Source organism: Sciurus vulgaris (genome assembly GCF_902686455.1).
Source record: "Sciurus vulgaris genome assembly, chromosome: 2".
NCBI classification, from domain to species: domain Eukaryota; kingdom Metazoa; phylum Chordata; class Mammalia; order Rodentia; family Sciuridae; genus Sciurus; species Sciurus vulgaris.
The window spans coordinates 39133874-39159437 of NC_136462.1; the positions used below are offsets into that span (position 1 = coordinate 39133874).

General features: G+C 48.1%; 2 protein-coding genes across 6 annotated transcripts in view; one reads left to right on the forward strand and one right to left on the reverse strand.

Moving 5' to 3' along the window:
• ESR2 (estrogen receptor 2) overlaps positions 1–9061 on the forward strand; it is a 59851-nt gene extending 50790 nt beyond the window's left edge. For both annotated transcript variants that reach the window (XM_079126297.1, XM_079126298.1), the window contains 2 exons: positions 862–1042; positions 2434–9061. In XM_079126297.1, coding sequence (XP_078982423.1) covers positions 862–1042; positions 2434–2620 — 368 coding nt within the window. In that variant the 3' untranslated portion in view covers positions 2621–9061. The remainder of the gene's footprint in view (positions 1–861; positions 1043–2433) is intronic.
• Positions 8651–25564, reverse strand: part of SYNE2 (spectrin repeat containing nuclear envelope protein 2) — a 320339-nt gene continuing 303425 nt past the window's right edge. For 3 of the 4 annotated variants that reach the window (XM_079126272.1, XM_079126269.1, XM_079126270.1), the window contains 16 exons: positions 25242–25429; positions 24603–24753; positions 23691–23873; positions 21785–21922; positions 20759–20953; positions 19608–19890; positions 19022–19090; positions 17995–18134; positions 16049–16151; positions 14913–15115; positions 13537–13737; positions 12520–12648; positions 11551–11742; positions 10518–10604; positions 10022–10071; positions 8651–9761 (listed from right to left, as the gene is read on the reverse strand). In XM_079126272.1, coding sequence (XP_078982398.1) covers positions 9539–9761; positions 10022–10071; positions 10518–10604; positions 11551–11742; positions 12520–12648; positions 13537–13737; positions 14913–15115; positions 16049–16151; positions 17995–18134; positions 19022–19090; positions 19608–19890; positions 20759–20953; positions 21785–21922; positions 23691–23873; positions 24603–24753; positions 25242–25429 — 2535 coding nt within the window. In that variant the 3' untranslated portion in view covers positions 8651–9538. The remainder of the gene's footprint in view (positions 9762–10021; positions 10072–10517; positions 10605–11550; positions 11743–12519; positions 12649–13536; positions 13738–14912; positions 15116–16048; positions 16152–17994; positions 18135–19021; positions 19091–19607; positions 19891–20758; positions 20954–21784; positions 21923–23690; positions 23874–24602; positions 24754–25241; positions 25430–25564) is intronic. The other variant, XM_079126271.1, reaches the window with a different exon arrangement.

Consider the following 25564-nt stretch of genomic DNA (forward strand, 5'->3'; position numbering starts at 1 on the left):
TCCTGGATTGATGTTACATACACATATATATATGTATGTTATATATATATATATGTGTATGTTACATACATATATATGTATGTAAAAAAAACATGTATATATTTTTAACTTACTATTACTTTGAAATTGAAAGGCTGGAAGAGAAGGTACTGTTTCAGGAGTTAAGAAGTTGGGTTTGTGGGGCGGGGCGGGGCGGGGCGAGATTTACCTGAATTGCTATTTTGTTCATTTGCAACCATGGGGAGCCTACAGTATCTTAGAACCTAGAGCCAGAGGGGCCTGAAACGCAGGCTGGGGAAGCAAGCCAGCTGCTGGGGGCTGAGGAGGAACTGAGGCTGGAGCGGGAGAACTGGTCCAGGGCCAGAGAGCTGGAAATGCTAGACATAAGGTGGGCAAAACCCGAGTCCGAATGTGAGATGCTGAGGACCCCGACAGGGGTGGCAGTGGTGCCCTGCTGTGGCCGCCCGGGGCACGGGACACACGTGGGGGTGGCAGGCAGCTTCACGGCTTTGGCCACTGGCTTGCTTCCTAAACTTCATTAGGTAAGGAGCTCTTCCTGGGCTCAGAGCGGACCTGATCTCGCTCTCTGACCTCCAGATCTACTTGTGGGTGCAGAGGACAGTGCCACACGGTCTGCGGGGAACAGGTGCGCTTCCCGCTATGCAAGGCCACAGTTCTGGCCGGGAGCTCGCGCATCTGCCCGCCTCCAGCCAGCCTGCCCTGGAGGCTCGGGAGGGGCGGCGCCCAGGCAAGAACCCCGGGAGGGAAAGGCGCCCGAGCCCCTCCACGCGGGCACAGGCCCGGCCGCTCAGCTCGGCGGGCTTCCTCCCAGACCTGACCGGGCTTTCGTGCCTTGTCCAGGTCTGTACCCTTCGGCCGCCGCAGGCCCGGAGGCGGAGAGCAGCCGGAAGCTGAGTCAGCTGCTGAACGCCGTGACGGACGCCCTGGTCTGGGTGATCGCCAGGAGCGGCCTCCCCGCCCCGCAGCAGTCGCTCCGCCTGGCTAATCTGCTGATGCTCCTCTCTCACGTCAGGCACGTCAGGTACAGGCCTGCGCATGCCCAGCGCGGTGGGCGCGGAGTGTCAGGTGGACCGGACAGCTTGTCACCTTCGAGTGACAAGGAGTCGGGTGTTCGCACACGCGGAGCCGCCGATGGGCACGTAGTGTTGAATGGAGGTCGCTTGGCACCTTCTGGACTTTCATGGCATCACGTGGTGGTCCGTCTGGTTGTCGGTTGCGAGGGTTTAGAGCTTGTTCATGGAATCCTACCAAGGGGCAGTTCCGCCCCTACAGTGAATTACCACCCCGAGGCATTTTCAGGAAGCGGCGACTACGTCTGGCTCTCCTAGGGGTCCCCTCGGGTTGGTGATTTGGGGACGTGCACAAGTTATTTTCCTTTGATGACATCAGGAGATTAAGGATGAGGTCTTTTGAACGAGTTTGGGAAGGCAGGGTTGTGGATGGAGCACACTCCAGATCCACACGTAAGCTGTGTGCTGATGAAGGGGGTGGCTTCTGCTGGTGTGTGACACCCAGCGCACGGTGTCATCTAGTAGCCCTGCACAGGGGCTGGGTGAGGATGGAAGATAATGCTCGCTTGAGGAGGGAGGCCTAGGGGCTGTAGGGAAGGGCAGTATACACCTTGAGAATTATAACATGAGGGAGGAAATAAAAAAGACCCCTGTTCATGTTTCCTCTTTAGTTTTGCTTTTTGAAACAGCATCTCACTATTTTGTCCAGGCTGGCCTCGAACTCATGATCCTCCTGCCTCAGCCTCCCAAGTAGCTGTGATTACAGGCATGTGCCCTCGTGCCTGGCTCCTGTACACTATTCAGAGCCACAGTTTCACATTTTGGGGGCTGATTTAATTTAAAAACAGCTCCCTAGTGTAGTGCAGAAGTGCTCTCTAGCTTGGGAAAGCTGTGATGTGCCTTTTGGAGAAAATAGATTAACTTTGCTTCAGTCATGAGTTATGGTGCTATTGGCTGTGAGTTTGATGTTAATGACTTTAGAATGTAGATTAAATAAGGTGTCTTAACACACATAAAACAAGGTTATGCATTGATCAGCAGATGAAAATGTGACCAGAAGTTTTTAGGGACCTGTGTATTTCCCCTAGGAGCAACGATTCAGTATTTGCTAACTCACTGTTTACACTGACTTTGTAGAACATGACTACCGTGAATAATGAGAATTGATTGTACCACGTGCCATGTGCTGGGTGGGTGGTGGGACACAGAAGTCAAGAAGACAAGGTTTTTGTCCTTGAATATAAATTACCAAGGGAGCTGGATGAATGAGCTGAACAGGAGGATGGGGAGGTGCAGGGGGTTGGAGAGGGGTATGTGCTGCCTCTGGGCAGGAGAATGGGGAGGAGTCAACATTCAATCACTACCTCAGGGAAGGAATCTCAGTGCCTTTTTGTCCCCGTAGTAACAAGGGCATGGAACATCTGCTGAGCATGAAGTGCAAAAATGTGGTCCCCGTGTATGACCTGCTGCTGGAGATGCTGAATGCCCACACACTCCGCGGGTACAAGTCCTCCGTCTCGGGGTCTGAGTGCAGCTCCACAGAGGACAGTAAGAGCAAAGAGGGCTCCAAGAACCCACAGTCTCCGTGATGCCTGGCCCTGGGGCTAACGGGCCCACAGGGGTCAAAGTCAGAAGCACGAACTCCAGCAGGTCGGGAGCCTGGCCTTCACCACCCTTCCGCAGAGAGGCCTCCATCCGGGTATGGCTGCCTTGGCCATGTTTGGTCCTCCCCCCACCTTCCACGTCTCAGGAGTCAGGGTGAGAAAGTTAAGTTTTCCTTGTACTGGGGGCGCATGAACAGAGTCCCATGCTGCATGGCCTTACAGGATCTCATGCGGTCCCTTTCTTATTTTCCATCTCCCTTCTACCCCTTTGGGAAATATCTTAAAGGTCTTGGAATGAATGGCGTAAATCTGACCTGAAAGTGTTGCAAATTAAAGGACAGAATGTGACACATGGGTAGGAAATGGTGTAACCCTTACTGCACTCCCTTTAGAGTGGAACTCGGGACACTCTCTTTTGGACCTTTTGATGATACCATCAAAAACTATAATGGCAATCAGTTAACTAACCTCACATACCTACCTCACAGGCCTGTGAGGACTGATGTCATGTTCTTATGTTCTGTTAAAGGCCAGGGGGACAGTGGTCAAGCTGGCATGTGAGCCACACTCTTCCTCCCAGACCTCGTTGTTCTCTCTTTGCACAGATCTGTCCTTCAATTCACAATCATGGAGCACACCGACTTTTTGGTGTGTGTGACCACTTTCATGAAGGTTTGTGGCAGATTCAAATTTCTCTGCCCTGGGCTGGGGCTATAGCTCAGTTGGTAGAGTGCTTGCCTCGAATGCACAAGGCCCGGTGTTCAATCCCCAGCACCACCAAAAAAAATAAATAAATAAAATTTCTCTGGGCCTTCTTGAAACTGTTGTCTCAGTGGGCCTAGCACTTGTGCTGCAGAAAGACCTTGTGTCTGAAGGAATGGGATTCTCTTGTGGGTGTGGGTTTTAGCCACAGATCTTCCCAGGGTGCGGTGAATGTGGTTTCCATCTTACATAGCAGGGGTGGCAGCCATAACTGCCACATCAACCACCCGGGAGACACAGGGACAAGATGGGTTACAGACGCGCATGGCACAACACACACACTAGCACGTTAGCTCTGGGGCCATGCTGTCTGGACTTGCCGAGCACACTGCCTGAATAAGACTGGGTTTGTGAACTCTCCTTAAACGAAAGAAATATTTAGGGGTAATTATTTATAGCAAAAAAAATCCTTTCACCCCCCCCCCCGCCGCCACCAGGGGAATCTCTTAAAATATCTTATTATCAGAAAATTTATATGGTGGGCTGGGTGAAATAGAAATAGGAAATGAAGATAAAGCACTTCTGAAATGACAATTTTAGCTCACTTTTTAAAAATGGAAATTTTCAGACAAATTTTTGGGGGACACAGCAAATGTATTTTACAAATGTATAACAGCCATACTTTGGAAGTGAGCAGTTAAATAATCATATTGATTTTTGTAATGTTTTTAACTTTTTAAAGTTAAATTGCCCTTGTAATATGACATTAAGAACAGTTTCTTTTTGAAAATAGTTTTTCTTTGGCTAGCACATCTTGTATTTACTAAGTCATTAGGAAGATTAATGTTATAAAGGTTAATTTTTGCTCATGAAAAAAACTCGAGTTCTTAATTTTGACACTGATGCAATTTTACTAAAAGTTGAGTTTCGCTGTCTTAGATACTCCTGGACATTGAACAGCCAAGCCTGGTATTCCAAGGCAGTTTAAAATTATTCTTAGTAACTCAAATGTGGCAGCCTTTGAGAAATTCAGTATAGAAAACAAGCTTGATTTCCTAGGAAGCAGGAACGAGTGTTCTCCAGAAGGTCAGTTTGCTTTCTTTCTGGCCAGCCTGAAGTTTCCTACTGTAAACACACAGGGCTGGGAGGTGGCCCAGTAAGAAGCCTTGAACAGTTATTTGTTAGCAAAATCTTACTAACTGTATTTTTGAGACAGACTACCAGACAAGAATAAATAATAAACAATAGAATGAGTTCCAATCCTTTGCCTAATCAGTACATACTTTTCCTCTAATTTGTAACTGATCATTTAATACTAGAAACTTATTTATAGGAGATGAGTTGGGATTTGGGCTTAACTCCAGAAACATGTGTGGCTAACATGGGGTCAGATAGACGAATGTTAATGGTTACCATGGAATGTCCTTAATGCCAAGAGTTCACTCAGATTCAGATAGTAACTGGCTGTCCCTAAGGAGGACTGGGGCGGGTAAACCCAGGAGAGCCAGGCAGTGACTTTTCACAGTGGGTTTTCTAGGGGAAGTTCCCTCTGTTCTAGTGAGGGAACTGTTCATCCGCAGGCCTGTCATGCAACAGGACCAACTAGGAAGGATTAAATCCCCAAATAATCCTACTGAGATTTTCTTGAAAAATTGACATGAGAACAAAAGACAGAGTTGTCAGCCAAATAACAAATGTAGAGAATCTTAACCATAGTAAAACCAGTTATTTTTTAGAATTCAGTAAGAACAACAACAACAACAACAACAAAAAACAATTGCCAACTCCTGGCAGAACCACACTATCTATTCATAGGTATGCAAGCTGAGTTGGAGCAATTCTAAAATTGTCTAGCAAGTGAAAATAGGTGTTGCTTCCTATTTTCATCTGCTGAGGGTCTTGCATATTTTGATACTTTTTCAAATTCAAGATGAACCTTCAGTTTCTATTTCTATTTCAAAACAAAATACATACCTACATACACACATACATACAGATTTTTTGGTACTAGGGATTGAGGCCAAGGATGCTTTGCCACTGATCTACATCCCCAGCCCTTTTTATTTTGGAGACAGGGTCTTGCTAAGTTGCTGAGGCTGGCCTTGAACCTGTGATCCTCCTGCTTCAATCTCCCAAGTCCCTGGGTTACAGGTGTGTGCCACACCTGGCTTAAAACGAAATATTTCTATTAAGATTGGTACATTTCCTTAAGCTGCTTAAAAGAAAAAAATCTTTTAAAAACACAATCAAGGTTATGTAAAGAAAATGATGAAAACATAGCTTTTACTACTTACATTTAATCTTCATAACAATTAATATTATCCTAACTTTCTGGCTGGAAACTATAGTCTAAACAAACCTGCTCCAGGCCTTACAGAGCAAGTAAGCGAGCTCAATACAGGCAGTCTGAGTCCAGTGCCAGAAGTGATCATGCAGTTCAACTAGCGAAAAAAATATGAAAGGGCCGTGTAGCTCAGTGGTAGAGTGCTCGCGTAACATGCATCCCCAGGGCCACTATATATAAAAATAAATCATTTGGGGTCTCTACCACTCAGTTATACTCCCAGCCCTCACCCCATCCCAATTTTTAAAAACTGCAGAACCCATTTATCAAAAGCACTGACATACATGGCTACTGTGCATGTCAGTGGGGCCTACTAATGACACCCCATACTCCTAACGCCCAGGACAACTCTGCAGACACATTAACAGCTTGCAAACCTCAGACACAGAAGTTCAGTTCCATCTTTTATATGTGCTTAAATGAAATCCCTGAGGGGCAAACTGACCTTCTCAAGGTCATACTTACCACGGAGCCTGGAGTGGAAGTCCGGTCTGCTTGTCCAGCTAGCATTATTTCTGCCGCAGGATTCTGCTTCTTGAGCTGAGTCTCAGCATGAGGGAAAGATGGTTAGTAAGTTATGGATGCTTGTATTGTACTTTCAGGTCCTGTCTGCTCAGCATAGATGGGGTCTGTGTGAACTCTTACAAAACAGCAGCATGACAGGAAAAAGAGATGTACCATAGTATTCCTGTCCTCCCCTCTGGGCCCACGGACCAGTGGGGACAGCCACCACCTCCTCCTCCTGCCTGTTACTGCTTTCCCCAAATGTGTCAAAGCTGAGTATGTTCCTTGGAAACTTGTCCACGTAAAAGCCTCATGTCTCTAGGCTCTGATGCTTGCTGGAGAGTTCGATTCCACAGTGTGGAAAGCAGGCCATTTACTCTTCATTGCTCTCAAGCTTGCTGGAATTTTGGCTCCATGTTCGCAGTTTCTGTGATATATAATCTTATCACCCTTTTTGTTGTTTTGAGTCAAGGATCTTTTTTTCTTTTTTTAACTCTAAGGATCCTATTCACGTGTAGGACCAGCCAGTCACTTGATGGTGGGTTTCCTCTATGGGAAGGGCAAAAGTTTGATGGTGTCTAATGTCACGAGTATTGGTTCTGTTATTCAATGGTCCTGTGTACCTCAGAACTTGGTGGTTGGGTCTTAATTTGTCATTTTTTTCCCAGATGATGCCTTGTGCCACTGATTTGGTGATACCTCTCACAGGCTTTCAAACATGGGCTTTTTAAGAAATGAATGTGTGATGTTGTGTGAGAGCAGATTTTGAGACTTGCTTTCCATTCCTCTGGTTAATACTTTTTCCTTGCTGTGTCCTTTAAATGTCTATGGAACTGTTGTAGAGAAAAGTTTACTGTGACATAAATAAAGTGAGTTCCTAACTTTTGTAACGTATTTGTTGGGAGCATAAGAACTTATCATAATTGGGCTAATTGGTGTCTACATTCAATTGTGAATTCTGAATTTACAGAGCACTCTGGAAATTTGAGGAAAAGCACGGGCAGCCTTCCTTTATGAGATTCATAAACACAAATGCCTGCAAGCCATTTCAGAAGAGTTCACCTCTGCCTTCACTTAAGGCTTCTTCAACAAGAAATGCTCAATCTCTAGTCACCTAATTATTTGTGATTTGACCACAGTGTGTATGAGTAAAATGCAGTCCACAAAATGTAGAAGTCCTGGTATGCAGGGCATCGATTACATGGGTAGATTTTCTGTAATGGCCCCTTTCTGAGTAGTTAGTAGCACACCCTTCAGAGATGCAGGGGCAAATAATTCATTCGTAGTGAAGTTGTCTTCGGGTCAATGGTCATTTGAAAATTTCCCCCGCAAGTGGGGGAGGACAGATGCAAATATTTGCAGCCATGTCAACAGATTATTCCATGTAAGTGTTTTGGAAATACCCTGAGTTTTGGGTGAAGGAAGGCATCTCCTCCCAAGGCAGGAGATGACCCATTTTCCCATCTGCCTCTAGGGACTAGAGATGCAGGTGTGAAACTGCGTCAGTTAACTCCAAGGCAGCAGAAATGCTATGGTTTACCTTCTTTGTTTTGGTGGAAGGCAGACACTGGTGCTGGAATTGTATGGAACACAGGTGGCTTTGTTAAACACTTGATTCCCTGTCACAGGTTGAGCATGCTTCATCCCCAAATCCAAAACTTTTTGAGCACTGAGAGCCCCAACATAATGCTGCAACTGAATTCTGCACAGTGAAACTTTGTTTCATGCACAAAAGTACTTAGAAGAGAGCATAAAATTACCTTTGGCCTATGTGGATTAGGTGTAAGGAAACAAAGTACTTTTTCCGACTTGGTCCTCATCCCTATATATCCCTTTATGCATATGCAAATATTCCAATCCAAAAAAGCTTCAGATCTAAAACACTTCTAGCCACAGGCATTTTGGATGAGGGACATTCAGTCTGTAATTCATTTCAGAAAGAGCTGGGAAAACAAAACCTGGGTGGTATGGTCTTGGTGTTTTGTGTCCACCTTCCCTTTGGGGCTTTCCTCATCTATTCCCTATTAGCACCTGAGGTCACACTGAGTCATTTACACATGGACAAGAGTCCTTCCTCCAGACAGGCTGAGGTTTCTAGATCTCCAACAATTTTGTACAAAGTAAAAGTAAACAGAATATAAACTTTAGCTTAGAATAAAAAGCCCCTTATAATATTTTTAAAATATTTTTTTTTTGGGTACTGGAGATTAAACTCAGGGGCACTTAACCACTAAGCCACATCCCCAGCTCCTTTTTAGTATTATTTGGAGACAGGGTCTCACTGAGTTGCTTAGTACCTTGCTAACTTGGTGAGGCTGGCTTTGAACTTGGGATCCTCCTGTCTCAACCTCCCGAGTTGCTGGGATTACAGGCTTATGCAACCACACCTGGCTAAAAATAATTTTTATTCAATGAAAGACTGCTACTGACCCCCTTTGTAATATAATTCAGTACAACAGTTTGGCTAATTTTGTTCTTTTAATGAGAAACATCCGAGTTGTACAGACCACAGACAGCTTCAAGTTTCTGTACCAACCCCCTCCCCCTGGCAAAACAGTTCATCCAAACCCGAAGCATCTCTTTAAACATTGAAAAGTTTTATAAAATTAACTTACAAAAACATCCCTATCAAGTCTGTAGTTTGGCGTTTACTGTACATTAGTCAAAAGCTCAAGCTAAAATCTGATTTTTTAAAAAATCCAAGTTTACATTATTCATAGATTCAGCATTGTTAAAAAATATGCACAAATAACCACATCCATGCAATAAAATTTCTTTAGAAATTTAAAGCAATATAAAAGAGCAGACCTACGTACTGAACGGAACATTTTGGTTTATAACTGGTAGCTCAAGATTGCTAGCTGATTGGAAGAAAACTGATTCTAAACATTTAAAATATGATTGTTTCGGTCAATCAGCTCGGTGCATATGAATTTCAGAACCATTTCTAAGGTGGAATCTGTTTCTCTAATAGATATTCTGTGATGAACGCCACTGCTCCTGGACCATGTTGGCTATGTTCTAATAGTGCCGTTTTACAAATGAGTCCGAATTTACAAAGTGCGAGACTCCTAGGGAAACTGCCCTTTCCAGAGTTCCCTCAGTCAATCAGCTAGCTCTGCCAAAATGCCCAGGGCCATTGTTGCAATAGTTCCCTGTCCCCAAGGAAGGACTTCGTTTGAAAGTTGCCCTGAGACCCCAAGAGCCCACTCTGGACAAGCCCAAAGGGAGGTGTCCACAGCAGGTCCCCGACACTGCCAATGCTAAGAGTCACTCACGCATTGGTCTGGGGCCATGAGCTGGGCACCCATAGCAAAGAGGCTGGTGGTGTGCTGCTGGGATGGCCGCGCCCTCTAGGTCGGGGGCGGCCCATTGGTGTACCGCAGCATGGGGTAGAAAGAGCGGGCAAAGTTGTTGGCCTGGGTGCAGCTGTAGTCCTCTTCGGAGGAGGGCAGCAGGCAGGCCAGCAGCAGCAGCAGCAGCAGCAGCAGCTGCAGGGGGAGTGCCGCCCTGATCACCCTGGAGAGGAAGGAGCGCTGAGGCCGTGAGCTGCCGGGGCCCGCGGGGCCAGACATCCTGCCAACAGAGGAGGTTGAGAGCTGATCAGCAGGTTCCAGAGGACACACTCACCTGCTCCCCGACCCCCGGCTAGGTAAGCAGGAAATCCAGGGTGCGAGAACAGAAGGGCGCCAACAGCAGGAAGAGAAACGCAGCCGTTTCCAGGAGAGAGAAAACAGGAGAATCCGATTTCTACAAGGACCTGGATTGTGGCACGGGCAAGGCTGGCAGTGAGTGTGGACCCCGGGGAGTCACTGCTGTGACGGTAAGGTCATTACCTGATGTCAGTCTCACGCTCATCTTCTGTAGTTTGCTCTGCTCTGAAAGGCTGGGATAAAGAAACCAAAGAGCAAGCTGAAGACTGTTTGGTCCTGTCAACATGGGTCCTTCCTGCCACACTGGAGACTAGAGTGATACCCGAGACTCAACAATACCCAGGTAGGAAATAATTGGGTTTGTTAAACTATCGTGTGTGTTGATCTGATTTAAGGGAGAAATCAGGGGACCCCTTTAACAAGGGCCCTCATCTTTTACAATCTACTGTGATCCCAAACAAGTGTGACTAGGAGATCGTGTTTGAGTCAGGTCTTTAAAAAGTCTATGTTCATATTGAAAATCAATCTTTGGGGGAACCTTCTCCTTTGATCAGCAGTTTAAAGCAGATCCGTGCTGTCATGAAATGTCTAAAGGGGTCTTAGAGTTTCAAGTTTCTGTCATCTCAGTGACTTTTAAAAATCATGAGTGTGGTTCTGACAGAAGGTAGGGGGCTCTCACCTTCGCCTGGGGAGCTGGCACAGCCGCTGCGGAAGGCTGGTCCCCGGAGTCTACCTCATCAAAGTCGTGCAGAGACAGGTCTGAGTTCTGAAAGTCACACCCCAACAGTTCAGTTCAGAGAACCAGAAGGTTCTGAATAGTCACAGGAACACAGAACCGTGCTTCACTTGGTCTTCGAGGCACTGCTCCCTGCCCGAGCTTAGAGCTTTCTAGAACACAGGCTCTTCTACTGCTCCCCACCCAGCTTGGTGAGAGAGCAGGGCAAGGCCAGCCGTGTGCACTGATTAGGTCACTGATGCCATCACATGGCCATCAAGACCATCAAGTCTTGGGTGTATAGGAGGAAATGGACATTCTAGAGTGGAGGGACCTGTCCCCAAGTTTGGGGAGGCCACAGCCTGGGCATTCCATTGGTTCTGAGTCAGATCCCACTTTAAAGAGAAGGAAGTTAAATAAATGAGAGTGGTGAGAACAAAGGGACCAGGATAATAAAGAGGACATGAAACCTCTGAAGTGAACGGGTGGTGTGGGAAGACCAGGCCCTCATCCACTGAGGCAGAAGACAAGGGAGGGGCCGCAGCTGTGGCTCAGGGGCAGAGTGCTTGCCTGGAATGTGTGAGGCACTGGGTTCGATCCTCAGTACCATGTAAAAGTAAACAAATAAAATAAAGGTATTAAAAATATAATAACATTAAAAAAGTCAAGAGAAATTCTAAAGTTGACAAATGAAGAAATAGCACTATTGAGATTTGGGTGAGAGTGAAGCCTTGAGTCCATCTGACATGAAGGTAGAGCAGAAATGATGGCAGGTGGTGCTTTCCATAACCTGGGCCACACTAACGGGTGGGGACGGTGCCATCTCCCTCCTCACATGACAAAACACATGCAAGGAGCTTATGCAACTTCTATGGCCATGTTCCACGCAGACCACCTGCTCCTTTCTCTGTCCTCCCTGGTATAGCAAGGCCACACCCCTGCCCTCCTGCCTCTACTGCGACATCTTGACCCCCAAAAAAGCCACCAGTGGACTCACCTGGCTTCCCTGCAAAGACATTAAATCTTGGGATACTTGTTCGCGTAACTGTTTGAGCTTCTTCTGGATAACATGGACCTTCTCTTCGGCCTCAATGTAGTCTTCTCCGTGCCCCTTAACGAGAAGGCAGGTGGAGAGCTCCTGAAGGGAGTTTACTTGAGGCTGCCGTTCCACTAGTTCCTTTTCCAGTTGCTGAAAATAAAAGTGTGTCAAACAGTTGTCCAAAGGGAGGCTGGCGTGGCTCTGGTTCTGGATGAATGCTGGGTGCTGCTCAATGCCAGGACCTTTTACTTCTCCTAGTTCCCTGTGTCCTCAGTCTAGCACTGCTTAGAGACCAAGAAGGTTGCACCCTGCCCCTGCTTTGTATTCCGTTCCACTCTGCAGATAATTAAGATGCTGAAGAAATCAGAGGCAAGAAGTGAGTGGGGTGGTGTGGGAAGACCTAAGCATCCAAAATTTTGGTGCCTGCAGGAACTAATCTTTGTGGATACCGAGGGATGACTGGGCTCACAGGGCCTTATGTTTCTCAGGATGTTATTTTTTTTTGGAAGTTCTTGGGATTGAACCAAAGGTCTTATGCATGCTAAGGAAGTGCTCTACCAAGCTTCACCCAGCCCTTTTTATACCTAGGGTCTTGCTAAGTTGCAGTGCTCTTGGCTCAATCTCCTGAGTTACTAGGATTACCAGCTTGCAACACCATGCCCAGCTTGTCAGAGTATTGTCAACACTGATGGCCCCAATTTCTGAGTCTCAAAGACTTGTTCTAGCTCTTCATCTCTGCAAGTCATTCTGCTTTAGGGTTACAGAGGGCTGTGTGGTGGACACCCAAGGGAACACAAGGGCTGAACTCCCATGTCACAGCTGCCCCTGGCACTGTGGGTACAGGAGCACCGGGTCAGGCTCCTGAGTACTGACCAGCTGGAGCAGACGTGGCCAGTGGTCTGCAGAGCCCTGGAGGAAGGAACTTACCATTAGCTCTTTCTGGTACTCCTGGACAACCTGGTGGTTTGCCTTTGGAGAGGCGACATGAGCCTTCTGCCTCCGGTTCTCAGCACTTGCTAGCCACAGGAGCAGGTTTTGACTCAGCTCGTGGAAATCCTAAAAAAACGTGAATCAAAGCACTGCACTTTCTGGGTACTATGGGAGAGGGAGTGTGGGGAAGGCGCTGGCTGCTTCTCAGCCACCAGTCACTGGCCCGACTTGAGGCCAGTGAATAAAAGGGCCACCTTGCAATGAAAGCGCAGGGCCTCACACCAAGCAAAGGGGAGAGCGGGGAAAGTGCTAGCAGAAAGGCGGGGCTCCAGGACGCCCGGCTGATTGCCCACGTGAAGACAAGTTCGCTGGCTCGCTGGCCAAGGGAGCTTGCAGGCTGTGGTGGGCTCCTGTTCCCTAAAATGGGGTTTGAGCTAAACAGCAATGCACAGTATTGACAAATGCCAAGCACTTATGTGTCAGGCACTGGGCTAAGATGACACCCTCCCCTCATTTACTCCTAAAAAGGACCTGGGAGATAGGCACTAAAACAACATCCATTTTTCAGATGAGGAAAACTGAGGCTGGGAGAGTCAGTGATTCTGCCCAAAGTCCAAAGCTACTAAGCTGTACAACTGGGTTAAACTGTTCCTCTGTTCCAGGGCCAGGTCTGTCAATCACTCTGGCAGGAGGACAGAGATGGAGTGGTGTTGGGGTGGCATTCCCAACCTATGAAAATGTTTGCTATGACCCTTACAGGTCATGGGGGATGGGTGAGGGCTTGGGCAATAGACCAGGAGACTCAGGGTGAGCAGTGTGTGTGTGTGTGTGTGTGTGTGTGTGTGTTGGGGCAGGGGCGGGGTATGGCTCTTGGGAAGCAAACGGTAAAGCACACATTTCCTAACACAAGCCACATCTGACTGCCAAAACAGCCTGACGGTAAAAATATCTGCTGCTCCCACCACATGGGCCTGGCCACTGCTGGGGACAGGGCCTTGGGCTGAGTCAGCATACCTGGCACTGCATGAGTGACTGCCGTAGGTCCCCTCTCCAGCTGTCCACTGCGCTCTGGACCGCTTCCCAGCGCAGGCCCAGCTGGCGGAGTCTACTCTGGAGCTCTGTGGACTCGGTGCTCTCAGTTGGCAGAGATTCCTTGCCGCTCACGTTGACAGAGACCATTAATGCCTTGTAGTTGTCAAAAGCTTTTAATATCTCCTGCCACAGAGGGAAATGAGTGGGTTAAGTGCTCTGGAAAAGGAGGGGCTCATTTTGAACCTCAGTAGGGAGCAGATCTCCCACACGCTTCTCCAGGCCGCGGCTACTGAAATGAGAGCGGCCTCGCCTGTGACTGGCTGGGAAGCATCAGGTGAGGGAGCTGCCGTATAAGGTCAGTGAACCTGGCAAGCCGGCCAGCATGACCCGACAGCAGAGGCCTGTCTCCTGGCTGGTGGACTTGCCTGGAGGCAGGAAGCAACCCTGCTGACCGCCGCAGCCTTTGTTCTGTGATTGACTTAATACAATTCCTGGACCAGATTAGAAGTCTTCTGGATAAAGTGTAGGTCACTTTTCTACCCCCCAGACAGTCCATAAATGTTATTTCTAAGATGAACGGGAATCCCTGATATACTAATGCACAAAGTAAAAAAAAAACTCACATACGAAAGAGTTCTTGGATACCCTAAGACCCCTTGCCCAGGGCCTCCAGAGCTCAGGTTTGTGTTCAGAGCACTTCCAAAGTTCAGGGCTTGAACTGCTCCTACCCTGCTCCCTGGGCTGGTCCCGGTGGGGCCCAGAATGATTATGGGGTGATAAATCCCGTCAGTATAGTAGGGTGACCAGATCAGGCCACAGGATCTACCAACCTGAACCTTTCTAAGGAAGGGATCACCACTGGTCTTGCCTGGAACTGTTACATATAGTTCAGGCTTAAAGCTGCTGGACGGTGGCCATCAGCACCTCCATAGAGGTAGCTGGGTACAGTGGCATATGCCTGCAAGTTTGGGGCCAGACTCAGCAACTCAGTGAGACCCAGTCTCAAAAAAGAAAAAAGGACTGGGGATGTGGCTCAGTGGTAAAGCACCCCTGGGTTCAATCCCCCATAACAACAACAACAACAACAACAACAAAGAGTCTAGAGGTGCCTGCCTGGGAAATCAGATCTTTCCATCCCTGGGGAATCTGAGCTATCTCTCTCCAGCACTGCTCTGAGCTTCAATCATTTGTAGATACTGTTCCATGTAAAAACAGAACCCTGTGTCCTTGTCAGTTACCGAAGCGATGTGGAATGGACTGACCTCTACCACACTCCATCTGCAAGCTGCCACCTGCCCAGCAGGGCAGCACGTTCACACGCACACTCAGTTCCTCTCCCCTCCAGGCCTCCAGCTCACCTGCAGTCTCTTTACTCTGAGCTCCATTTCCGGGATATTGGAGGGAGGCTTTGCCATCTTTAAAGTTTCCAGCTCTGCTTCAGTTTTTCCCAGCCAAGCAATGATGTTGCTGATATTGGAGTTCAGCTGCTGCAAGTTTTGTTTTATTCTGAGTTTACCGTGAAGCTCTTGTGCTTGAATCAGCTCCCATCTGTCAAAGGCACCTGGAAACAGAGCCATCAATAAAAAATAAATAAATAAATAAAAAAGCAATAATGCAAACAGATCTCTCTGGCTGAAGCTGCTAGGGGTCAGCATGGTAAAAGTGTGTGTGGGGAAATCCCTTGCAGGAGGATCTGGGCAGGGTCGTTCTCTCTTCTGGAACATGGCACTGCACACCTCCCTGTGCCACACTCCCAAAGGCTGGAAAGATGTAGGGACTGGGGGGAAGAAACCCAGCACGGGCCCATGTGTGCTCTGGTCTCCAGCTCAGCATCTCAGCTCTCTGCTGTGGGCTGTTTCCACCTTTGGTCCACACACAGTTGCACAGAGCTATCAGCTTCCCTTTAGATTTAGCTGAAAGTAATTACGTTGACAATTACTGAACCGGTCTAATGAGGGGACATGAGAATACGTTATCACCTTCATGTTTGATTTTTATATACATGTGAAGTCATTAAAAACATTCACTTCATCATGTGATGCTCATTTTGTCAGTGCTTAAAGAACAGGTTCCAAATTAAAGTGAGCACCCTAGGGATTCATAAGTACAAGTCATTTCATTTGAAAATAACATTGGCTGTTGTAGGTAAGTTTAACAATTTTAGTGAATTATACAGTTGATCAATTCCTAATTTTGGGGGGGGGGGAGGAGTGGGGTACTGGTGATTGAACCCAGGGATGCTTTACCATTGAGCTATATCTCCAATCCTTTTTAATTTTTATTTTGAGACAGTGTCTTGCTAAGTTGCCCAGACTGGCCTCCCACTTGTGATCCTCCTGCCTCAGCCTCTGGAGTTGCTGGGATGATAGGTATGCACCACTGCACCCTGTTTAATTCCTAATTCATATTCTGTCAAGCGGTGATTTAAAGTAAATGCTCAGCCAAGTCCAAATACCACACGCAACCTCTCTTGATAGCTGCCCGTCAGCAGTACCTGACGGCTGTCTTGTTAGGGTGGCCAGCTGCTCGTCTTCCTGCTGAGGGCTGCCATTCAGGACTCTTGGACTTTCTTTGCCTGGATGTAATAGCAGCTTTCCCTAGAATGAGTCAATTTTTAAGTTAGCATCTATAAAATTCAAAGGTTTCCCGAAGAATGACTGGGTTCAGAGTAATAGACAAGAAATAAGGGTGCTGGGCCCCTTCCTTCATAGTGCCACTTGCTAGTAATATGGAGGTACTTTCGTATGTGGTTAGCATTTATAAGGAAGCAGCGCTGAGATGGCAGCAAAGGGAGTAAAATTTAAATTTGCATGCTTCCTCCAGGTCCCCAGGAGAACCATGGGAAAAAAGCTAAAAACAATCGTGCTTACTAGACTGTCACTGTGTCGGCATGTTCACCCTTCCACAGAATTTTTGTCATCCCTCCCCACCTCCCTGAGATGGCTGGAAACACGGGCCAACCACCTCCCAGGGTCATTAATGCATCCCCAGGTGTGTGTCCTTCATGGCACACACTGGCTCTTCTATTACCAGAGCTGAATGAATTATGACTCAGGCCTTTGCAAAAATAAATATATTTGTTTTAGCAAAACTGGTTTCTTTGGATTGAGTCCATATGGCCTATTTGTGTGGAATGAAAAAAAATTTTTAAAAAATCCTTCAAATTTGTGGGGACGTGCCTGCTTCAGACACAACAAAAAGGTCTGAGTTTTTTGAAACTGGCCAGATGAAGGACATAAGAAGTACAAGGGTTGGGATAAGCAGACCACTTGGCCCAGGGTGCAGAGCGCAGGTCAGGCGCTGGGTCTCTTTCCCATCTTACTTCACACCACAGAGCAGCAGACTGACAGCTGCTTGCCAAGCACAAGGAAGTGTTTCTGAAGTGTGTGTGGCACCCCATTGTCAATGACTCGGATTTGACCCTGTGAAGGGAGAACCATCTCCAAGTGTGTGGCCGTAGTCATTCCTAGACACAGGGCACTTTGACTAAATCTCATGATGCTTACATTGCTGTTGGTTTCTCTAAAAGGTGGCACTAAGATAAAAGGACATTTTAACTCTCTTGTCGCTAATTCTCTGTACTGAGAATGTTCTGTGGCCCACAGTAAACTCTAGGTTGCCCCCCCACGTGCCTAGCCAGAGCATGCTGAGGGTTCATGTCGCCGAGAAGGGGCAGATGCTGTGGCAAACCACCACCACCACCCAATATGGTAGCAGTAATGATGATCTCCACTCCTGAGGGCCTTCTTAATCCTAGCAACAATTATGCAAGGGAGGGTCATCCTCAGGTGAGGCCAGCTCACAGAGGCAAAGCGAAGTGCCTCAGGTCCCGAAATCATGAACTGGCAGGGCTGGGAACCCAACCCACATCCACCATGGAACACCATCAAGTCTAAACATGAAGTCGTGGTGTTTTGCTTAGGATGTGATCAAGAGGTTAGTTTAACAGAGGAAGGGGTCCTGGGGAGGGGGGAGGGAAGGGAAAGCAGGGATACCAGGGGATGAAACAGATCACTTTACGTGTTGTACATATATGAATGTATCACAGTAAGTCCCATTATTATGTATAATTATAATGCACCAACTAAAAAAAATAAGAGAGATAAACATAACAAATTTGGGAACTCAGGAAGGCCCAGTAACTTTGCCTCTGAATCTGGTCTGTCTGCCAGGGTCCTAATGAAGCATGGATGGACAGCTTGGCCAAGATTTTTCCTTTTTGGTGGTGGTGCTAGGAATCACCCAGGACCTTGGGCATGCTAGGCAAGGGCTCTGCCACTGAGCTTTATCCCCCTTCCCTCAGTAGAGCAACTGTCCCATCAGAAAACCAATTCAAGATGTGCCTAGGGAGTGAGACCCCAAATCTCTCTCTTTCTCTCCCTTAAATTTTAACTCTTCCTCATACATTGGGTTTATATTCCCAGGAGAATTAAGACTTACATAGGCTGCTTTGTAAGGGGTGCTGGAACCTGTGGGGATGGGTGGCACATTCCTGTCACCTTCCATTTGTTTGTAGTGATGCTTGGGACAGGAAGGGCTGTCGGGAACATGCCATGAGTGGCCATCAGAAATGGATTTACCTGAAACAAAAAGATGCAAGTGATGGCCTGTTCTCCAACCAAAGGATTCCTGTTTAGTGACACAAAGCAGGTCATGGGTAACATGGCATCGGGTTATAGTATCAGGATGAGTTCCTCAGCTGTCCTTGCAAAGCATGCATGTTTGCAAAACATCAGTATGTCTCAGGGAATGAGATGAGTCATGCGGCTGAGCGACACTGTGCTGCACTAGATGGGATCACAGCGGAGCACAAGGAACATGAGTTGCTGTGGGATGAGTGGCATTTTGAATGGAGCTGGTATCTCAAGTGGTGGGGACACTGGGTGGCCAGGTTGGGTCTGGGGACCAAGAGGACAGAAGGCCTCTTGGGACTGAGAGGAAGGGTGACTGTGAAGATGGACACGAGACCTGAAGGCCGCGCGTGGCTCTCCCCCACCACAGAGTGAAAGGTAAAGGTCAGAGCTGCAAGTCAAAGAAAGGAGGTTTTTTTTTTTTTTTTTTTAATCTCCTGCAGCAAAGGCAGGGGGCCCCTCACCCCCACCCACCCAGCCCCATCCCCAGAAATTGCCAGAAGCAAGGAAGTAGTTCCAAACCAAGCCACCACGAAGAAAAGCTTGGTCCATGCCAAAGAACTTCAGTTAGATGGAGGAGATTTAAAAAGGCACCATGAAGAAATTCCCCCTGCACAGGTCTGCGGGGAGAGGGCTGGCATGGAGGTGCTCTGGTGTGGGCAGGAGCACGCAGCTATGGGTGAGTAAGGCAGTGTGAATACACCATGACACAAGGACCAAGGCGCATGGTGTCCACAGAAGGCACGGGGCAGACGGGACACGGGAGCGAGGTTTAGGATGCGGTATGCGTCGTGGGATGCTGCCATGTTGAGACACATGCATGGGCAGGGGCCTACCAGAAGACGCTCTCAAAGTTTTTGTGGTCATTTTAAGATATGCCTCGGGATTTTCAGGGATTTCTACATCTGAAAAAGAATAATGTCATTTTCCTCACCGGAGGTGCCTACAGATTCATGCCCAAGTAGTAAATTAACAGTCGAAACACTGTCAGCTGAAAGGAGGAAACTGACTATCTTTTGAATTAGAAGAGTTTTAAAACCAGGATTTTCTTCCCCCAGCTGACCTCTGACTGTCTGCAGCAGTGGTGAGGGAGGGGAAGGTACACAGAACAGAGATGCCCAGGCTACTGACGCTCTGAGAGACTCCACTGGAAAGTTAGCTGATGAGTCTCCCCAACAGCCAGAGCCATCTGTGAATGGCCTGACTCTCCCTAAGTCTCAATGTCTTGATATTTCCCCTTCCACTGGCTTGTAGGAGTGAGCCAGTTCTCAGGTAAGTCAAGAGGCGGGCAGGACAGAACCCAGGAAGCTACAGAGGTCTGGGTTAGCCACAAGCTAGACATGGAGAGCTGGCCATGTTGCTAGGGTGCTAGGAACACAGCCAAGTGGGTCAACTTCTAGGGCTCTGGGGATTTGCCGTTACCTGAGAGCGCACTGTAGTACGGACCCTCCTCATCATCTTCGTGAGAGGAGGAGCCTCCCACGTCACCTGTGTGATCCCACTCCAGAGGGATGGAGTCCACGCTGACGGGGGTCTCACAGCCAGACCGCTCATGGCCCAGAGCAGGGGGCACAAGATGGCACAGGGACTGGGGGGACGAGGGTTCCTCGCTCTCTCCCCTTTTACGCCAAGAGTCGGTCTGGATCTCTCTGGGGTCTTCCATGTCTGTTTCGGTCTCAGAGACTTCCTTTTCATCTTCCAAGCCCTGAAGGGGAAGGGTCCAGTTTTTAGAATGAACCAGTTGGAGGGTATTCAGCTAGAAGGAGCCTTAGAGGTCTGTCTGCCCCGCCGCTACCATCAGCATTTCCAAGGCTGATTCCAAAAGAATCATGTCCCCGGGCTCTGCTTAGGGTTATGTGAGTTTACACAATCTAGGATGGGGGTAGAATCTGCATTTTGCAAAAATTCCAGCTTTTTCCAAGACAGAAAGCTGAAGTATGATCATCTAAGTTAAGTAACTTTATCTGGAAGGTATGCAGTTTCATTGATGGCTAGTTGCAAATTCCTCCAAGAATCACAAAGTTTAAAACACAAAGAAATAAACAAAAACCTTCGGGGCTGGGGTTGTGGCTCAGTGGTAGAGCGCTTGCCTAGCATGCCTGAGACACTGGGTCCGAGTCTCAGCACCATATATAAATAAATGAATAAAATAAACATCTGGAAAAAAAATTTTAAGAATCTTCAAAGGGCAAGAACAAGCACCAGAAAGGCAGAGATATTAAAAGCTTCCCCACATTAAAAAAAAAAAAAAAAAAAAACCAAAAAAACACATTCCCAAGGTTGTCATAAAAATCCAGTTTTCAGATAATTCTCAGGGAACCCACGCGTGCCCTAGGAGCCCATAATTGAGGAATATATTGAGAACAGGTCAGAGGGGCAGGAAGGTTCAGAAGTCTCATCCCCTCCACTGGGTAGTGGGGACTTGCGAGCGATCACAGCTCTATATTAATAAAAGTAGAAATAAAAAAGTTTCAGTGTAGCCTTGTTTATTCTTCAGCATAAAATAAGTCAGTCAACCCCTCGGAGACCGGCTTCCCACTTCCTCGAGCCCCGGGCGGCAGCGCAGCCCTTACCGGAGCGCGGGAGGTCAGGCGCCGGTGGAAGCGGGAGACTCGGCCGAACACCTCCTGGCAGTACCGGTGGAGTTCCTCCAGCTCGTCCTCGATCAGCACCGCGTCCAGGGGCTCGCTCTTCTGAATCAGCTGCTCCCCAAACACGATGAGCTGGTCGATCTTGTTGGTATTTAAGGTAATTTCCTGTTGGAAGCCCTATTTAGGAGATGAGAAAGAGAAGACTTCAAAGACAGAAAACTGCCCCGGGCGCCGGGCGCCTGCGTTCAAACCGGCCCCGGGAGCAGGCATCGTGTGTCATTCCGGTTTTGTTCCTGTTTCCTTTTGTCTTGTACCCTGTACTCCAGCTTCGTCGATTTTTAACCAAGTGAAGATGATTTAATAATTTAAAATGACTATTTTTTTTCCTCCTCCTCTGGGCCTTGATTTTTTCCCAATTAATAAATTCTAAGGGTTTGACACAGATGGACGTTAATCATCCTTGGGTGTGAGGGAGGGAACTCGTCTAATTGATACTTGGTGAAAACAAGAACATTTCCCTTAGTAAGCCACCGATGGGCATCTATCTGCCCCCGCTGACATGATGATAATGTTTATTGGTGCCATTGGGGAGACAACTTTTCATTTCTCATTTTCTTCTAAAAATCTGGCTAAGAACAACAGTGAGATAAAATTAATACAGATATTAGTTAAATCTGTCCTTGGCACCACCAGTGACAGATTTCCCTTTTATTACACCCAATATGAGTGCTGGAGGAACAGCATCATATGATGTTCTATTGGGAACCTAAAGTGAGTTCTCCCCTTGGATGATTTATAAATGGCCATGAAAAAAAAGGCAGGGAGGCCCTCATTCCAATGACCCCTGTGTCAGTGCTCATGAGAACCCGGTAATGCGGAGGCAAGATGCAACCCGGCTGCTTGAAGAATTCTGGAATTTGCTCGCAGAACATCAGGTGACATCTGTAATTGGCCAGCGCTCCTCCACAAAGATGCCGTCTTTGAAGAGGCTCTAGAAGCAGTCCTTACATTCAGCTGGCGCATCTTGTCGTCAGCGTCGCTCTCCGAGAAGTGCTCCACGTTGGTCAGCTGCAGGTCCATCTCTGTGAGCCACACCAGAATGCTCTCCCTGGTGCCCTCGAATTCCTCCCTCTGGTTGGTGAAATGCTGCAAAGGGGAAGAGAGCAGATCTGTACTGAGCATGGAAAAGAGTTCAGGTAGCTGTCACCTCTGGACCAAAGCAAAGGGTGTCTGAGTGCTTGGGGAGAGACTTGCATCTGGGGTGCCCAGGAAGCCTCAAAGCACTGTACTCTGCAGCCTGGGGTCTAATCCTGGCTGTGACACCAAACAAGCCCCCGACCTCTGAGCCTTCGTTTCTACCTACCATAGCAAATGAGGGAGGTGTGGGAATGTTGATCATGATCTCTAAGGCCTTTTCAAACACTTGAAATTCTGTAATTCATTAAGTCAGGGATTTTCCATTGTCTGCTGAGGGGCCGGGCCAGGCATGGCAGATTTAGCGCCTTCAAGATGGAAAAGTGCTGATCCCAAGGCTGAAGTGGGTGGATTGACTGCCCCACTTGCCTTTGTGTAATTCTGAGCGTGCTGGAGACCCAGAGGGGACAAATCACCTCCAATTCAGGGGGCTTCTCAGGTGGGCAGCTGATTTCCAGAGAAAAGTGGCATTCAGGGCCAAATGACCATTTAGATTAGTAATAGTCCAATCAAGAAATTAATGCAACGAGCCGGTGCACACGCCTATAATCTCAGTGGCTCTGGAGGTTGAGACAGGAGGATTGCAAGTTCAAAGCCAGCCTCAGCAACTTAGTGAGGCCCTGTCTCAAAATATAAAAGGGATATTTTATATTTTGATGTGGTTCAGTAGTAAAGGGCCCCTAGGTCCAATCCCCAGTACAAAAAAAAAAAAAGATAAAAAGAAATTAACAATGAAATTGTCTAGATTGCTGGAAATGCTAGCCAATGTCCTCCTCAGAGGGTTATAAACCAAACCAAACCAGACACACCAAAACAAAACAGATTCTTATCTTCCTAGAATGGTTTCAAAAGCATTCTTCCCTGAGAACAGAGCAGGGGTTAAATTCAACTCTTGTAGCCCCTGCCTACGCTGCTTCAGCTTAAACTGGACTCACAAAGGTTGACAGAGCACACGTTATGAACTCCAGAAATCCTGGGTGAGCACATACAGTTGGCTCTCTATATTCTCAGGTTCTACATTGGAGGACCGCACCAACTGTGTTTGAAGTATTTGAAGATTTGTCTGCATTGAACATCAAGACAAGACAGGACTTTTCCTGGTCATTATTAACTAAGCATAGCAACTATTTACTTGAATTAGGGACAATAAATAATCCAGAGATAGGAGAGGATGTGCACAATTTGCAAATACCACACCATTTTGCAGAAGGGACTTGAGCATCCAAAGAGTTTGGTCTCCACTGGGAGAGAAGGAGTTCCTGCCGTATTTATTGAAAAACCAAACCCCGATCTCTGAGGTTCATCACTGAGCTATAAAAGAGAATAATCGCTGCCCGCTACCACTGCAATGCATGCGGGCACATAACACACAGTTGGGCAAAGCAGGGCTCTTCCCAGGAGCTGGGTTGCCTCCACTGACCCAGGAAGCAGGGCCTCAAACTCCGCGGGCAGTCCCCGTGCCAATGTGCACACCAGAAGTTGTAAAGAGAGTTGTATTTTCATGACACAAATCATATGGACAGTCTTTAAGAATCCCCAACAAAAATCCTGCTTTAAAAATGAACGTTGGCAGCTGTGGGCTCCTTTGTATGGAGAGAAGGCTAAGACCGCTCAGTCCTCCAGGGAAATCTCCCGGCTGTGGTTACGAGCCTGTCACTGTCCATCACACATCTTGTCTCCCTGAAAATCTATAAACCCCCGGGGCCACAGGGCAGGTTACCCTGAGTCTCCGCAGGATGGCTGTCACCCGCCTCTGCAGGTTGTCCCAGCGCTGGTTGCCCTCGTGGACCATCTGCTTCAGCTTGCTGGCTGTGTCAGTGCGGTTCTCCCGCGCCAGTCGCCGGTACTGCTTGTTGATCAGCTCCAGCTGAGTGAGCCGCTCGTGGATCTGCCGCTGGAAGGCCTGCAGCACACAGGGGGTCAGTGTCAAGGAGGCAGAGGGCTGGGACATCCCCCTCCCCAACCCCAGTGGCTTGCTCCATGTGGCCAGTCCACAGTCTGCATGGGTAACACAGGGTGACTTCACCATTTTTTATTTTTTCATACTAGAGATTGAACCCTGGGGTGCTCTGCCTCTGAGTTACATCCCCAGCCCTTTTATTTATTTATTTTTTTTGGCGGGGGACATACTGGGGATTAAACCCAGGGGCACTCAACCACTGAGCCACATCCCCAGCCCTATTTTGTATTTTATTTAGAGACAGGGTCTCACTGAGTTGCTTAGGGCCTTGCTTTTGCTGAGGCTGACTTTGAACTTGCCATTCTCCTGTCTCAGCCTCCTGAGCTGCTGTACCTTGCTTAAGTTTTATTTTGAGACAGGGTCGTGGTAAGTTGCTCAGGCTGGTCTCAGATTCATGATCTTCCCACCTCAGCCTCCCAAGTTGCTGGGATCATGGGCATGCCACCGAGTCTGGCTGTCCCCAGGTCTGATGCTAAAGCACAGGCTTCCAAGGCCATCACTTGGCAGCTGGCATACATGGGTAACACCTTGCAAAGCTGTCTTAGTAGCTAATGGCTGGTTGTGCGGCCCTGGCCTGAGGTCAGGGAAGTGAGCGCTTGGAAGTCACTTAGCAGCTTCTGAGAGGCCACTGTCTTGGTCACTAGCAGGAGCAAGGATGGGGAAGGTGTTTACCTCAAACCTCTTCAGCTCTTCTTTGGCATTGGTGTACAACACCTCAGAGGAATTGGGGCAGGCTGCTGTCCTCTCAGCAGACTTGAGCCAGTCCTCGAAGCGAGAATAATCATCTAAAAACTTCTGCCAGAGGCGCCATGTCTCTTCGATTCTGATGGGAGGAAACTGACTCAGCCAGCGCCCATTTCCATCCTGGGCCTTGTGGACTTGCTTTTGCCCCAACTGGGCCCATTCCCAGCTGCCTTATGCTTACACTGTTAGGGAGAGACCCTGCTACCCTTCTGGGGAAATATCTGAGGATACTGTTTCCTGGTCCTTCTGGGAAGACCAAGCACCTGGGAGCTCCTGCCTTGCAGGGCTGAAAAACAGGAGACGGGCTGCTGACAGTGCTTCAGGGCTGGGGAGACACAGCAAGCAGCAGCCACAGGAGAACAGGGGGAAGATGACACCCCACTGTGTTTTTTTCCAATAATTCCTTAGTAAGCACTGGGTCCTCTCTGCCAATACCCGGCACATTGCTAAGTGATGTGAATAGAATACAGTTACTATGACTGACGGCGGGGGCGGGGGGGGGGGGAGGGTGCACAGGGTTCTGCATGCGCTGTCACAAGGCTGGTTCAGGGCCAGCAGGGTCCTTACTTCATGCGCCGCTCCATTGACATGGCACAAATGTTCCTCCAGCGCCTGTCCAGGCTCCTGGTGGTCTGCTGGATGGAGTCACACTCGGTCTCGTTGGCACAGGCGTCAGAGTCATGCAACAGGACATCACAGATGTTGAACACGGACTCCACCCCTGCACTGTGCTGCTCAATATCTCGTTGCAGATCCTAGGAGTGCAACAGGGTATGGAAGCCCTTGAGACAGTGGCAGCGGATGGAGGGTTGGCATCAAAGGTTCTCTGCCCATCCCTCCCCCAGCCGAGTGACCTGCAGCACCTGTCTGTCTTTGTGCAGCCCTGTGCT